The sequence below is a fragment of the Coregonus clupeaformis genome, chromosome 10 (genome assembly GCF_020615455.1).
Source record: "Coregonus clupeaformis isolate EN_2021a chromosome 10, ASM2061545v1, whole genome shotgun sequence".
In the NCBI taxonomy this organism is placed as follows: Eukaryota; Metazoa; Chordata; class Actinopteri; order Salmoniformes; family Salmonidae; genus Coregonus; species Coregonus clupeaformis.
The window spans coordinates 11,962,773-11,977,917 of record NC_059201.1 but is presented as its reverse complement, the minus strand read 5'-3'; the positions used below and the strand labels follow the sequence as shown (position 1 = coordinate 11,977,917).

At 42.2% G+C, this 15,145-nt stretch overlaps 1 protein-coding gene across 3 annotated transcripts in view; it reads left to right on the top strand.

Annotated features, from left to right (window-relative positions):
* The window catches only part of LOC121574842 (kazrin), a 225,492-nt gene that overhangs the window by 194,945 nt on the left and 15,402 nt on the right, over nt 1-15,145 (top strand). For all 3 annotated transcript variants that reach the window (XM_041887468.2, XM_041887469.1, XM_041887470.2), the window contains exon 6: nt 12,459-12,595. In XM_041887468.2, coding sequence (XP_041743402.1) covers nt 12,459-12,595 — 137 coding nt within the window. The remainder of the gene's footprint in view (nt 1-12,458; nt 12,596-15,145) is intronic.

The following is a 15,145-nucleotide window of genomic DNA, read 5'->3' as shown; positions in this document are numbered from 1 at the left end:
CCTAATATCCTACACAGCTATCTGAGCCCTGCCACACCCATTTAAAGCCCCATATGTTTCTCACACAGCTCAGTCAAACCCACTTAATCTCACTAGAGATATCAGTTTATCACTCAACACATCGATCAGTCGATCCCTTGAAAAATTGTATCTGACCTAAATGTGTCTGGTATGCCCCATATGTTTACCAGTGGAGGCTCCTCAGAGAAGGAAGGGGAGGACCAATCTCCTCAGTAAAGTTCATAAAAATAAAAATAGTGAAACATTTAAAATGTTATCCTTTTTAGATAAAACTATACTAAATATATTCACGTCACCAAATAATTGATTAAAACACACTGTTTTGCAATGAATGTCTACAGTAGCCTCAGCAGCACTCTGAAAGGTATCACCATGGTGTAGCCAGAGGACAGCTAGCTTCTGTCCTCCTTTGGGAACATTGACTTCAATACAAAACCGAGGAGGCTCATCATGGTTCTCACCCCCTTCCATAGACTTACACAGTAATTATGACAACTTCTGGAGGACATCCTCCAACCTATCAGAGCTCTTGCAGCATGAACTGACATGTTGTCCACCCAATCAAAGGATCAGAGATTGAATCTAGTACTGAAAGCATAAGCTACAGCTAGCTAGCACTGCAGTGCATAACATGTGGTGAGTGGTTGACTCAAAGAGAGAGAAAGACAACAGTTGAACAAATTAATTTCTTCCAAAATTAAGAAGAAGCTAGAGAGAGAGAGAGTGCTAGCTTACTGCTTACAGTATTCTGTACTGCATGATTGTAGCGTGTTTACTAACACATTAGTTATAGTAGCTATGTTGACTATGACGTGACAACGATGTAGGCTGTGTGTAGCGGTTAGCGCGCATGATATGAATGTTTGGCTTGAACGTTTTTTTCACCTGGTCACAGACAGCTGATGTGTTGTGCACTGAAGTCCACAAGCGAAGGGAAAAGGTGAGAGGAGGCGAGCGCGTAGATAGATGCGAGAATGAATTATATATACAATGAGCTGTTTGTATGCTCCGTGTGATCAGTAGTTGTGTGGAGTCGACTCCAAAAATCCTGGAGTCGTGCACCATTGCTGATCAGGGATGTATTCATTGTGCCGATTCTGTTGAAAAACGTCTCTTAAACGGAAGCAAATGGAACAAAATGGGGATTAACATACCTGAATTTGTCCAATAGAAACTCTTGTTTGCAACTGTTAGACTAATGATTACACCCTAGATCAGCTAGATGCAGGCAAGAGTGTGCAAGGCAGCGTTGCCAACTCATCAGTAAGGAAAGTAGCTATTGGCTGTCCTAAAAGTCGCTAGAAGTCGCTAAATGACGTCATCACCTAATTTGCATAATTGTCCATGTGCATGTAATTGTGATGGATGCTGTAGGAGAGAGGAATAATGTCGTGGGAGAGACAAAAAGTGAGTAAAAACACCCTATATTTACATCCCGCCCTGAATGTAAGCCAGGGCAGGATCAGCCAGCGGCGGCTTCCCGCATGCGCGATTCATTTGCAGTCTGGACGCGGAGGGGTGAACATCTCCTGCTCTGACTGCAGCTGGGAGGGACTGCTGCGCGAGGACTGGGCCACCTGTGAGTGCTTTGGGATGGGGGTGGGGCCCACGGGGGTGGCGGCAGCACCCGCTGCTCGTTGAGAAGAGTAAGAACGATATGTGCTTTCACGTCAGAGTCTCCAAAAGTCTACAATAACACCAGAAAAAGTCACTAGATGTGTCGCTAGATTTGTCGCTAGTCGCTTTTTTGAAAATGTATCGCTAGAGGGGTCTGAAAACTCGCTAAATATAGCGACAAAGTCGCTAAATTGGCAACACTGCAAGGCGGTATTGACTGTGTCACTGTCTGTCACCTTGATTACCCAAAATTCTCTCAACCTGTGCACCTACGTTGTAAACAGTGGTGTAAAGTACTTCAGTAAAAATACTTAAAAGTACTACTTATGTAGTTTTTTGGGGTATCTGTACTTTACTTTACTATTTATATTTTTGACAACTTTTACTTCACTACATTCCTAAAGAATATTATGTACTTTTTACTCCATACATTTCCCTGACACCCAAAAGTACTCATTACATTTGAATGCTTAGCAGGTCAGGGAAATTGTCTAATCCACACACTTATCAAGAGAACATCCCTGGTCATTCCTACTGCCTCTGATCTGGCGGACTCACTAAACACATGCTTCATTTGTAAATTATGTCTTAGTGTTGGAGTGTGCCCCTGGCTATCCGTATTTTTTTTAAAACAAGACAATGGTGCCGTCTGGTTTGCTTAATATAAGGAATTTGAAATGATTTATACTTTTAGTTTAGATACTTAAGTATATTTTAGCAATTACATTTACTTTTGCTATTTAAGTATATTCAAAACCAAATACTTTTAGATTTTTACTCAAGTAGGATTTTACTGGGTGACTTTCACTTTTACTTGAGTCATTTTCTATTAAGAGTCATTTTCTATTAAAGGTATCTTTACTTTTACTCAAGTATGGCAATTGGGTACTTTTTCCACCACTGGTTGTAAACTTTCATTCATAGGCTAGGTTGTAGAAACCTCATAATGGGTACAGGGAAAATGTGAGTATCATGTAGTAGCCTAAACCTATCGATGTTACATTGAGCTGGGTGAATAGAATATCAATGACAGTCATCCAATATGCTGTAATAGAAATAAGGCCATATTCATAAAAAAAATGATCATCCTCCCTCATCTTAAACTGCACCGACCGCCACTGATGTTTATCTATGTACTAACTCTGTGTGGTATAGAATTCTGATCTGTCATCTCCATATCTACTATTAGTCATGGTGTGTGTGAGGTAGACATATACAGTGGGGAGAACAAGTATTTGATACACTGCCGATTTTGCAGGTTTTCCTACTTACAAAGCATGTAGAGGTCTGTAATTTTTATCATAGGTACACTTCAACTGTGAGAGACGGAATCTAAAACAAAAATCCAGAAAATCACATTGTATGATTTTTAAGTAATTAATTTGCATTTTATTGCATGACATAAGTATTTGATACATCAGAAAAGCAGAACTTAATATTTGGTACAGAAACCTTTGTTTGCAATTACAGAGATAATACGTTTCCTGTAGGTCTTGACCAGGTTTGCACACACTGCAGCAGGGATTTTGGCCCACTCCTCCATACAGAACTTCTCCAGATCCTTCAGGTTTCGGGGCTGTCGCTGGGCAATACGGACTTTCAGCTCCCTCCAAAGATTTTCTATTGGGTTCAGATCTGGAGACTGGCTAGACCACTCCAGGACCTTGAGATGCTTCTTACGGAGCCACTCCTTAGTTGCCCTGGCTGTGTGTTTCGGGTCGTTGTCATGCTGGAAGACCCAGCCACGACCCATCTTCAAAGCTCTTACTGAGGGAAGGATGTTGTTGGCCAAGATCTCGCAATACATGGCCCCATCCATCCTCCCCTCAATATGGTGCAGTCGTCCTGTCCCCTTTGCAGAAAAGCATCCCCAAAGAATGATGTTTCCACCTCCATGCTTCACGGTTGGGATGGTGTTCTTGGGGTTGTACTCATCCTTCTTCTTCCTCCAAACACGGCGAGTGGAGTTTAGACCAAAATCTCTATTTTTGTCTCATCAGACCACATGACCTTCTCCCTTTCCTCCTTTGGATCATCCAGATGGTCATTGGCAAACTTCAGATGGGCCTGGACATGCGCTGGCTTGAGCAGGGGTACCTTGCGTGCGCTGCAGGATTTTAATCCATGACGGCATAGTGTGTTACTAATGGTTTTCTTTGAGACTGTGGTCCCAGCTCTCAGGCCATTGACCAGGTCCTGCTGTGTAGTTCTGGGCTGATCCCTCACCTTCCTCATGATCATTGATGCCCCACGAGGTGAGATCTTGCATGGAGCCCCAGACCGAGGGTGATTGACCGTCATCTTGAACTTCTTCCATTTTCTAATAATTGCGCCAACAGTTGTTGCCTTCTCACCAAGCTGCTTGCCTATTGTCCTGTAGCCCATCCCAGCCTTATGCAGGTCTACAATTTTATCCCTGATGTCCTTACACAGCTTTCTAGTCTTGGCCATTGTGGAGAGGTTGGAGTCTGTTTGATTGAGTGTGTGGACAGGTGTATTTTATACAGGTAATGAGTTCAAACAGGTGCAGTTAATACAAGTTATGAGTGGAGAACAGGAGGGCTTCTTAAAGAAAAACTAACAGCTCTGTGAGAGCCGGAATTCTTACTGGTTGGTAGGTGATCAAATACTTATGTCATGCAATAAAATGCTAATTAATTATTTAAAAATCATACAATGTGATTTTCTGGATTTTTGTTTTAGATTCCGTCTCTCACAGTTGAAGTGTACCTATGATAAAAATTACAGACCTCTACATGCTTTGTAAGTAGGAAAACCTGCAAAATCGGCAGTGTATCAAATACTTGTTCTCCCCTCTGTATAAGTCAATACTTTCTGCCTGATCCGTCCTTCCACAGTGTCAGTAATGAGATCTGTTCATTAGTCTACTTGGCTCTAGTCTAGGCTCAGTTCCTTTAAGGTTGAATTCCATAAATGGTAGCACACAGGCCTTGTTTGAAGATATATATATTTTTGGCTTGTAGTGTAATGTTATGTATAGTATGTGGTGGTGAGAGGAGACAGCTTGTCATCATAGCTGTGGCCAAGTGTGGTTTCTCTTGTGAAACCAACCCCTATTACTCCTACCCCAAATAAATATTTGACAGGAGAAAATGCTCTGGAGCATGAAGTCATGAGCTCTGCTGATCGGCAACTACATAGCAACCTAGCAGTGTCAAAAGCCCTGGGGCCTCATTTACCGATGATGTGTAGGCACAAATCTGTGCGTAAACCATGCGTTGGATAATTTCAATGCAAAGTGTGAGATTTATCAATATGAATGTTTGGTTGAGAGTGTGCGTAAATGTATGCACAGCCATGACCATGCCTACGCACAGTGCCAAGTGGTGGAATAAGGGCACTGCTTGTCAAGCATAGCCTAGTGAATGGGGAGAATATATGTTGAAAATGTGTGAAATTGTGAGAGTAATATTTTTTTTTCGATTTCTTTGTATTTACATTGTGAATTCATGCAACATATCTTGACAGACTATATCATATAATTTGACCACATTAGTGCATTTGTTACGATAATAATCCATATAAAGTACAGTAATTTGTTAAATTAGAGTCACTTGGGAAAGTTAAACCCTTGTTGAAATACTATAAAAGACTGAGATAATGGGAAATTAAATGAGAGATGTCTACTCTTGCTCTGTTGGAAGATTTGGCACAAGCTGCATTTAGCAGAGAGCACATGTTTTGAGACAGGTGAGACTTTTTTGCAGAAAGTACAGATTGGCTCATCAGATAGTTTCCAAAACCAATTTTATAGGATTTTTTGCAAGGATTTAAGATCTACTTTGGAAAGGCAAACACATGCCATTATGGTGCACATCCAAGTGCTATCCACCCTTGGGTTTTTTCCACGGGCACTTTTCAGCGGGAGCTTGCCGATAGACATTTCACAGCTCTCGATGAGCAGATGTTTTGGATGTAAACCAATTTCCGAACACAATCGCACAACAGGTTGAAGTCAAGAAAGGTTTCTTTGCCATCAATGGGTTCCTAAATACGAACGGAGCAATAGACGACACCCACATCGCCATAAAAGCACAATCCCAAAACGAGTTCAACAATGTGAACAGAAAAGGCTTCCACTCACTTAATGTGCAGCTGATAGGTTGTGTGATGCACAAAAGATGTTGCTGTATGTGGTGGCCAGGTGGAATGCACGACTCATTCATTCTGCAGAACAGCAATGTTGGCCTATACACCTACAGGAGGGAGGGAGCTGTTGAGGATTGATGGCTTATTGGTGTATTATCTATTCATTTGAAGAATATCTGCCTTTACTAAAACAACTTGAATTGTCCTAATTGTCCTCTCTTGTTGCAATAGTTTTTTTTTTACTGGTCTGAACAGCCAAATAAAACATTTTGGTTGTAATCAACCTTTGACACTAGCACCTCTTTCAGTCTCGGAAGAGTAATTTTTTTTGTGTGCTTTTTTTTGGTTGTGTGGTTGTATTTCATGGTAAAGCGTTGTATATTCCTCACGGGCTTTAAAGGGATGATTTTGACCATCTGTGGTTAATTAGGGGCGTTTTGAAATGCAAATGGCCAAGGTCTGAGGCTGAGAAGGATTGGTATTTATCAATGGTGATCTCCTACCGGTGTGCATATGATGGCCGTAGGATTATTTGATATACCACACTTTGTCTATGCATCCAAACATTCTAAATTCCGTTCATTAGTAGTATTTTACTAAAATACTACTTATGAAAGGAATTTTTAATGTTTCTAAAATACTACTTACGCACAAAATGTAGAATGTTTGTATGCATAGAAAAAGTGTGATTTATCAAACAATCCTACACCGGTAGGAGATAACCATTGATAAATATACATTGTTCTCAGCTTCAGTGTTCGTGCACAACCTTTGAAACGCCCCTAATTTACCATATGGTCAAAATCATCCCTTTAATGCATGTGGGGCGTGAAATAGCCTACAACTGCGCAACTAAAATAGAGGTGCTAGTGTCAGAGGTTGAATACAACCAAAAGGTTTTATTTGTCTCGCTCAATTGTGGCTTGACCAGTAAAAAGCTAAAACATATTTATTTTTTTATTTTACCTTTATTTAACTAGGCAAGTCAGTTAAGAACAAATTCTTATTTACAATGACGGCCTACACCGGCCAAACCCGGACGACGCTGGGCCAATTGTGTGCCGCCCTATGGGATAGCTACAAAGAGAAGACCATTAAGACAATTAGTTGTTTTAGCAATGGCAAATATACTTCAAAAAAGGAGGCAACACTCACCAATAAGCCATCAATCCTCAACAGCTCCCTACTGTAGGCGTATAGGCCAACATTGCTGTTCTACAGAATGAACGAGTCCCACCTGTCTCTAAAAACACACACTCTGCACTCAACCTTGTCTCAGAGCATTTCATATTATTCAAATCAAATCAAATATTGGACCTAGACTTGGCGCTCCGGTACCAATTGCTGTGCGGTAGCAGAGAGAACAGTCTATGACTTGGGTGACTGGAGTCTTTGACAATTTCTTGGGCCTTCCTCTGACACCGCTTAGTATATAGGTCCTGGGTGGCAGGAAGCTTGGCCCCAGTGATGTACTGGTCCGTACGCACTACCATCTGTAGCGCCTTACGGTTGGATGCCGAGCAGTTGCCATACCAGGCGGTGATGCAACTGGTCAGGATGCTCTCGAAGGTGCAGTTGTAGAACTTTTTGAGGATCTGGGGACACATGCCAAATATTTTCTGTCTCCTGAGGGGGAAAAGGCGTTGTCGTGCCCTTTTCACAACTTTCTTGGTGTGTTTGGACCATGATAGTTTGTTGGTGATGTGGACACTGAGGAACTTCAAACTCTTGACCCGCTCCACTACAGCCCCGTCGATGTGAATGGGTGCGTGTTCGGCCCTCCTTTTCCTGTAGTCCATGATCATCTCCTTTGTCTTGCTCATGTTGAGGTAGAGGTTGTTGTCCTGGCACCACACTGCCAAGTCTCTGACCTCCCTATAGGCTGTCTCATCATTGTCGGTGATCAGGCCTACCACCGTTGTGTCGTCAGTAAACTTAATGATGGTGTTGGAGTCGTGCTTGGCCACGCAGTCGTGGGTGAACAGGGAGTACAGGAGGGGACTAAGCACTCACCCCTGAGGGGCCCCCGTGTTGAGGATCAGCGTATGTGTTGTTGGCTACCCTTACCACCTGGGGCGGCCCGTCAGGAAGTCCAAGGATCTAGTTGCAGAGGGAGGTGTTTAGTCCCAGGGTCCTTAACTTAGTGATGAGCTTTGAGGGCACTATGGTGTTGAACACTGAGCTGTAGTCAATGAACAGCATTCTCACATAGGTGTTCCTTTTGTCCAGAGGTGTTCCTTTTGTTCCTTCTGTATGTAAATCCGAGACGCTCCATTTAGTATGATATGTTACGTTTCGTATGGTATTTATTAATTTGTGGATGTCCATCATCCATTTCGTATGATATGTTACGAATTACAATTCGTATGATATGTTACGAATTTGCAACACGTACAATATGTTACGAATTTGCAAAACATACTTTATGTTACGAATTCTCAAAAACGTATGATATGCTACGAATTCTAGCTAGGTGGCTAACGTTAGGGTTTAAGGTTAGGGGTCAGGGTTAAGGTTAGGGTGATGGGAAGGGTTAGCTAAAGGGGTTAGAGTTAGGGGGAGGGTTAGCTAAAAGGGTTAGGGTTAGGGAAAGGGTTAGCTAACATGGTAAGCAGTTGCAAAGTAGCTAAAAAGTAGGTAGTGAGCAGGTAGTGTCTTTCACTTACAAAAAAACTGAACAAGGTTGTCTCCCACAATGCTTTGGTTCTGACTTCAAGTTGCAGTTGATGAAGAGCAACTGCAGACATTTTCAGTCGAATGCAATTTCTACATTTTTTTATACCCATAACGCACCACACTTTGAAAGGCGCTGGCCAACGTTGGTCAACACCTTTAAAAAAGTGATCTGCTCGAATGCGCCCAATGATAATTCACACACTTTGCATGGAAATGATCCCACACATGGTTTATGCACAGATTTGTGCCTATGCGTGATTAAGAAATGAGGCCCCTGGTCTGCCCTTGAAAGCCTATGTAAATTTGAATCACCAGAATGGCCAAAATGAAATTAGATGTCTGTTTTGGGCTCTACAGTCGTGGTCAAAGGTTTTGAGAATGACACAAGTATTGGTCTTCACAAAGTTCGCTGCTTCAGTGTTATGAGATATTTTTGTCAGATGTTACTATGGTATACTGAAGTATAATTACAAGCAGTGTCAAAGGCTTTTATTGACAATTACATTAAGTTTAGGCAAAGAGTCAATATTTGCAGTGTTGACCCTTCTTTTTCAAGACCTCTGCAATCCGCCCTGGCATGCTGTCAATTAACTTCTGGGCCACATCCTGACTGATGGCAGCCCATTCTTGCATAATCAGTGCTTGGAGTTTGTCAGAATTTGTGGGTTTTTGTTTGTCCACCCGCCTCTTGAGGATCGACCACATGTTCTCAATGGGATTAAGGTCTGGGGAGTTTCCTGGCCATGGACCCAACACTTCGATGTTTTGTTCCTCGAGCCACTTAGTTATCACTTTTGCCTTATGGCAAGGTGCTCCATCATGCTGGAAAAGGCATTTGTCGTCACCAAACTGTTCTTGGATGGTTGGGAGAAGTTGCTCTCGGAGGATGTGTTGGTACCATTCTTTATTCATGGCTGTGTTCTTAGGCAAAATTGTGAGTGAGCCCACTCCCTTGGCTGAGAAGCAACCCCACACATGAATAGTCTCAGGATGCTTTACTGTTGGCATGACACAGGACTGATGGTAGCGCTCACCTTGTCTTCTCCGGACAAGGGATTTTCCGGATGCCCTAAACAATCGGAAAGGGGATTCATCAGAGAAAATTACTTTACCCTAGTCCTCAGCAGTCCAATCCCTGTACCTTTTGCAGAATATCAGTCTGTCCCTGATGTTTTTCCTGGAGAGAAGTGGCTTCTTTGCTGCCCTTCTTGACACCAGGCCATCCTCCAAAAGTATTCGCCTCACTGTGCGTGCAGATGCACTCGCACCTACCTGCTGCCATTCCTGAGCAAGCTCTGCACTGGTGGTGCCCCGATCCCGCAGCTGAATCAAGTTTAGGAGACGGTCCTGGCGCTTGCTGGACTTTCTTGGGCGTCCTGATGCCTTCTTCACAACAATTGAACCTCTCTCCTTGAAGTTCTTGATTATCCGATAAATGGTTGATTTAGGTGCAATCTTGCTAGCAATATCCTTGCCTGTGAAGCCCTTTTTGTTTCCTTGCAGGTAACCATGGTTAACAGAGGAAGAACAATGATTTCAAGCACCACCCTCCTTTTAAAGCTTCCAGTCTGTTATTCTAACTCAATCAGCATGACAGAGTGATCTCCAGCCTTGTCCTCGTCAACACTCTCACCTGTGTTAACAAGAGAATCACTGACATGATGGCAGCTGGTCATTTTGTGGCAGGGCTGAAATGCAGTGGAAATGTTTTTTGGGGATTAAGTTCATTTTCATGGCAAAGAGGGACTTTGCAATAAATTGCAATTCATCTGATCACTCTTCATGACATTCTGGAGTATATGCAAATTGTCAACATCAAAACTGAGGCAGCAGACTTTGTAAAAATTAGTATTTGTGTCATTCTCAAAACTTTTGACCACGACTGTAAAATGTGTTTATTATGATGAAGTTCAATCCCAACTATGAATTATTTTAAAGTTTGCTACAAATCGAGATATTTAATTAAATAGTGAGCCATTCTGACTACATTTGTCATCACGCACGACCACGTGCTGACACAGTCAAATCACGGGCCGGCATGCTACGAGGAGGCTCCCGGTTGACTGTCTCAGGTAGGATGAAAACAACGACATCCGCCATGATTCTTTGCTAGTTACATTCACTTTCACCATGATCTTTAGCGATTTCTTTGGTGCAATTCAACTCCATTCAGCAATATGGCGTGCTTCAAATTCAAATACTTCCCGCTTCATGAGGCATCGGTAGTTTTCCATAGGAATACATGGATGATCTCCATGCTATCACTAGCTACTGGTTTTAATGTCTATGTGTTAAACCCAAAGAGAGCAAAGTTAACAGTGTCAAATTTTCTTGTTTAAATTGGCATTGAAAACAAATGTTTACCTCATCCCCTGATAAGGCAGACTGGCTGTGTGTAGAATGCCGGCAGCGTGAGCACCTAAAGAAGAAAAAACCTATCACTTCTGTTTCATCTCTCTAACCTCCCCCATCTATCCCTCCTTCCCTCCTCTGTCTTCCGATCAGGGAGCAACAGGTGGCAGTCAGCGTGCTCATTACTGTGGCGCTCTCTGGTGTAACTGTTGAAGAACAGGTTTGAATGTTGATTGAGGAGGGTTAAAGGCAGGAACATGTACATTGGGAATGCTTAGGCCTCAATGAATGACGGTTACGGTTATGGAGAGGACAGCTTCTACTTTGTCTTAAATAGAAAGATTCAGGAATACTTTGTTATCATGACTCACAATCTTACTCTACCTGTCAAGGCTTCACTATTTTCCTATCCACTCAATTCCGGTTATTATTTATGGTCTCATATCCTCTCAATACAGGTTATTATTTATGGTCTCATATCCTCTCAATACAGGTTATTATTTATGGTCTCATATCCTCTCAATACAGGTTATTATTTATGGTCTCATATCCTCTCAATACAGGTTATTATTTATGGTCTCATAACCTCTCAATACAGGTTATTATTTATGGTCTCATAACCTCTCAATACAGGTTATTATTTATGGTCTCATATCCTCTCAATACAGGTTATTATTTATGGTCTCATAACCTCTCAATACAGGTTATGAGTTATGGTCTCTTATACTGAAAAGCAAACCTTGACACTGGAAGTTGGCTGTATTAAACATGCTGCCTGTGTGGCCAATGCCATTATGCCAAGCCGTCTTTGGGAGAAGTATAGTGAACATAGTCCCCACATCAGTCTGTGTGTTTAGGTGTTTTGAATGACTAAGTGCCTCTCTGCCACTTACCGTCTTAGATCATTACATAATTTACTCTGTGGTGCTTCTTTGGGATCAGTGGTGGAAAAAGTAGCCAATTGTCATACTTTAGTGAAAGTAAAGATTCTTTAATAGAAAATTACTCCAGTAAAAGTCAGTCACCCAGTAAAATACTTGTTCAGTAAAAGTCTAAAAGTATTTGGTTTTAAAATATACTTAAGTATCAAAAGTAAATGTAGTTGCTCAAATATACTTAAGTATCAAAAATTCCTTATATTAAGCAAACCAGACGGCACAATTTTCATGTTTTTATTTTATTTATTTATGGATAGCCAGGGGCACACTCCAACACTCAGACATCAATTACAAACGAAGCATTTGCATTTAGTGAGTCCGCCAGATCAGAGGCAATATGACCAGAGATGTTCTCTTGATAAGTGTGTGAATTGGACCATTTTCCTGTCCTGCTAAGCATTCAAAATGTAACGAGTACTTTTGGGTGTCAGGGAAAATATATGGAGTAAAAAGTTAATTATTTTATTTTGGAATGTAGTGAAGTAAAAGTAAAAGTAGTCAAAAATATTAATAGTAACGTAAAATACAAATACCCCCAAAAACTACTTAAGTGGTACTTTAAAGTATTTTTACCTAAGTACTTTAATCCACTGTTTGGGATAACAATGTTGCTCTTCCTAGGATTTTACAATAAGTCACAGTGTCATCTTGTGGCAATTCAATATAACTGCATCTCTAACCCAACCTTTGGTTAAAGTCTTTAGTCCTGATTTGTGTGTGTGCATGTGTGTGTGTGTCCCACAGCTATGAAGTCTGACCGTAAGCGTCTGAAGGTGGAGAAGGCAGACCTGATGAACCAGATGCAGCAGCTGTACACCACACTGGAGAGCCGGGAGGAGCAGCTCCGAGACTTCATACGCAACTACGACCAGCACCAAAAGGTACAGTGCACTCAACAACGACCAGCACAAAAAAGTATACTCACATTTACGCTCAACAACGACCAGCAGTGGTGGAAAAAGTACCCAATTGTAATACTTTAGTAAAAGTAAAGATACCTTAATAGAAAATGACTCAAGTAAAAGTGAAAGTCACCCAGTAGAGTTCTACTTGAGTAAAAGTCTAAAAGTATTTGGTTTTAAATATACTTAAGTATCAAAAGTAAATGTAATTGCTAAAATATACTTAAGTATCAAAGGTAAAAGTATAAGTATAAATAATTTCAATTTCCTTATATTAAGCAAACCAGATGGCACTATTTTCTTGTTTTTTTATTTACGGATAGCCAGGGGCACACTCCAACACTCAGACATAATTTATAAACAAAGCATATGTGTTTAGTGAGTCCACCAGATCAGAGGCAGTAGGGATGACCAGGGATGTTCTCTTGATAAGTGCGTGAATTTTCCTGTCCTGCTAAGCACTACTTTTGGGTGTCAGGGCAAATGTATGGAGTAAAAAGTACATTCTTTTCTTTTGGAATGTAGTGAATTAAAAGTTGTAAAAAATATAAATAGTGAAGTAAAGTACAGATACCCCAAAAAACTACTTAAGTAGTATTTTAAAGTATTTTTACTTAAGTACTTTACACCACTGATGACCAGCACCAAAAGGTACACTCACATTTATGCTCAACTATGACCAGCACCAAAAGGTACACTCACATTTACGTTCAACTATGACCAGCACCAAAAGGTACACTCACGTTTACTCTCAATTACGACCAGTACCAAAATGTACAATACATCCACTACACAGTAGACAGATCCACTCCAAATAGTTTGAAATAGTATAACTAACACACCGGGGCTTCATCGAGTAGTCATATGCCTACACGCTGGTTTGAGGCAGTGCTGGGAGTGTTGTTAGCTAATATCCACTTCCCGACGTACCAGTTAGCATTGAGCTAGCCTCGAGCCAGGCCCATCTCCCGGCTATCTACCTCTCTGTCAACCGGACGGGACCTCCTAGTGTCGACACGGAGCCCCGCCGATCCATCACGTCTGGTCTGCCGACGTAATCGTCTGATGTGGTTTCAACAGGCTTCCCGTTGCGACGACCATGAAGATCAATCTGCTAGCCCCAGCCCGCTAGCATGCGCAATCAACAGCCGTGCCTCCTGCTCGCCTGTGCTTTAGCAGCCTACGATCTGCTCCCGGACTTACTTAGTGCTGTTCACTGGACCTTATGATCACTCAGCTACACAGCTAATGCCTGCTGGACTGTTCCTTTACACGGTACCCCATCCTGTTGATCTGTTTAGCCTCAGCCCAAACTTTCGTCGCCATTACCAGTTGTTGTCTTAGCCCTCTCGAATCTGTGATTGTGTTATGCCTCTCTCCCATGTCAATATGCCTATTGCTGTTTGGGTTAGTTCCTATTATACCATTTCACTGTAGAGCCCCAAGTTCAGCTCAACCAGCCTCAGAGAGCTCCTTTGTTCCACCCCCCATACACGCGGAGACCGGCTCAATCGGTACCTCCTGTGATGCTATCTCTTTCATAGTTACCCAATGCTTAGGTGTACCGCCACTGTACTCATATCCTTCCATATCCTTGTCTATACATAATGCCCTGAATCTATTCTACAACGCCCGGAAATCTGCCCCCTTTCTCTGTACCCAACCCACTAGAAGCCTTTAGCCATATCCTTATTATATTCCTCCTCTGTTCCTCTGGCGATGTAGAGGTTAACCCAGGCCCTGTAGCCCCCAGTATCACTCCTACCCCACAGGCGCTATCATTTGTTGACTTCTGTAACCGTAAAAGCCTTGGTTTCTTGCATATTAACATCAAAAGTCTCCTCCCCAAGGTTGAGTTATTCACTGCGTTAGCACACTCTGCCAACCCTGATGTTCTAGCAGTGTCTAAATCTTGGCTTAGGAAGGCCACCAAAAATTCAGAAATGTCCATTCCGAACTACAACATTTTCCATCTAGATAGAACTGCCAAAGGGGGCGGAGTTAGCCTGCAGAGCTCTATCATACTATACAGGTCTGTGCCTAAACAGTTTGAGCTTCTACTTCTAAAAATCCACCTTTCCAGAAATAAGTCTCTCACTGTTGCCGCTTGCTACAGACCCCCCTCAGCCCCCAGTTGTGCCCTGGACACCATATGTGAATTGCTTGCCCCCCATCTATCCTCAGAGTTCGTACTGCTTGGTGACCTAAACTGGGATATGCTTAACACCCCGGCCATCCTACAATCTAAACTAGATGCCCTCAATCTCAAACAAATTATCAAGGAACCTACCAGGTACAACCCTAAATCCGTAAACATGGGCACCCTCATAGATATCATCCTGACTAATTTACCCTCTAAATACACCTCCGCTGTCTTCAACCAGGATCTCAGCGATCACTGCCTCATTGCCTGCGTCCGTAATGGGTCCGCGGTCAAACGTCCACCCCTCATCACTGTCAAATGCTCCCTAAAACACTTCAGCGAGCAGGCCTTTCTAATTGTCCTGGCCCGGGTATCCTGGATGGATA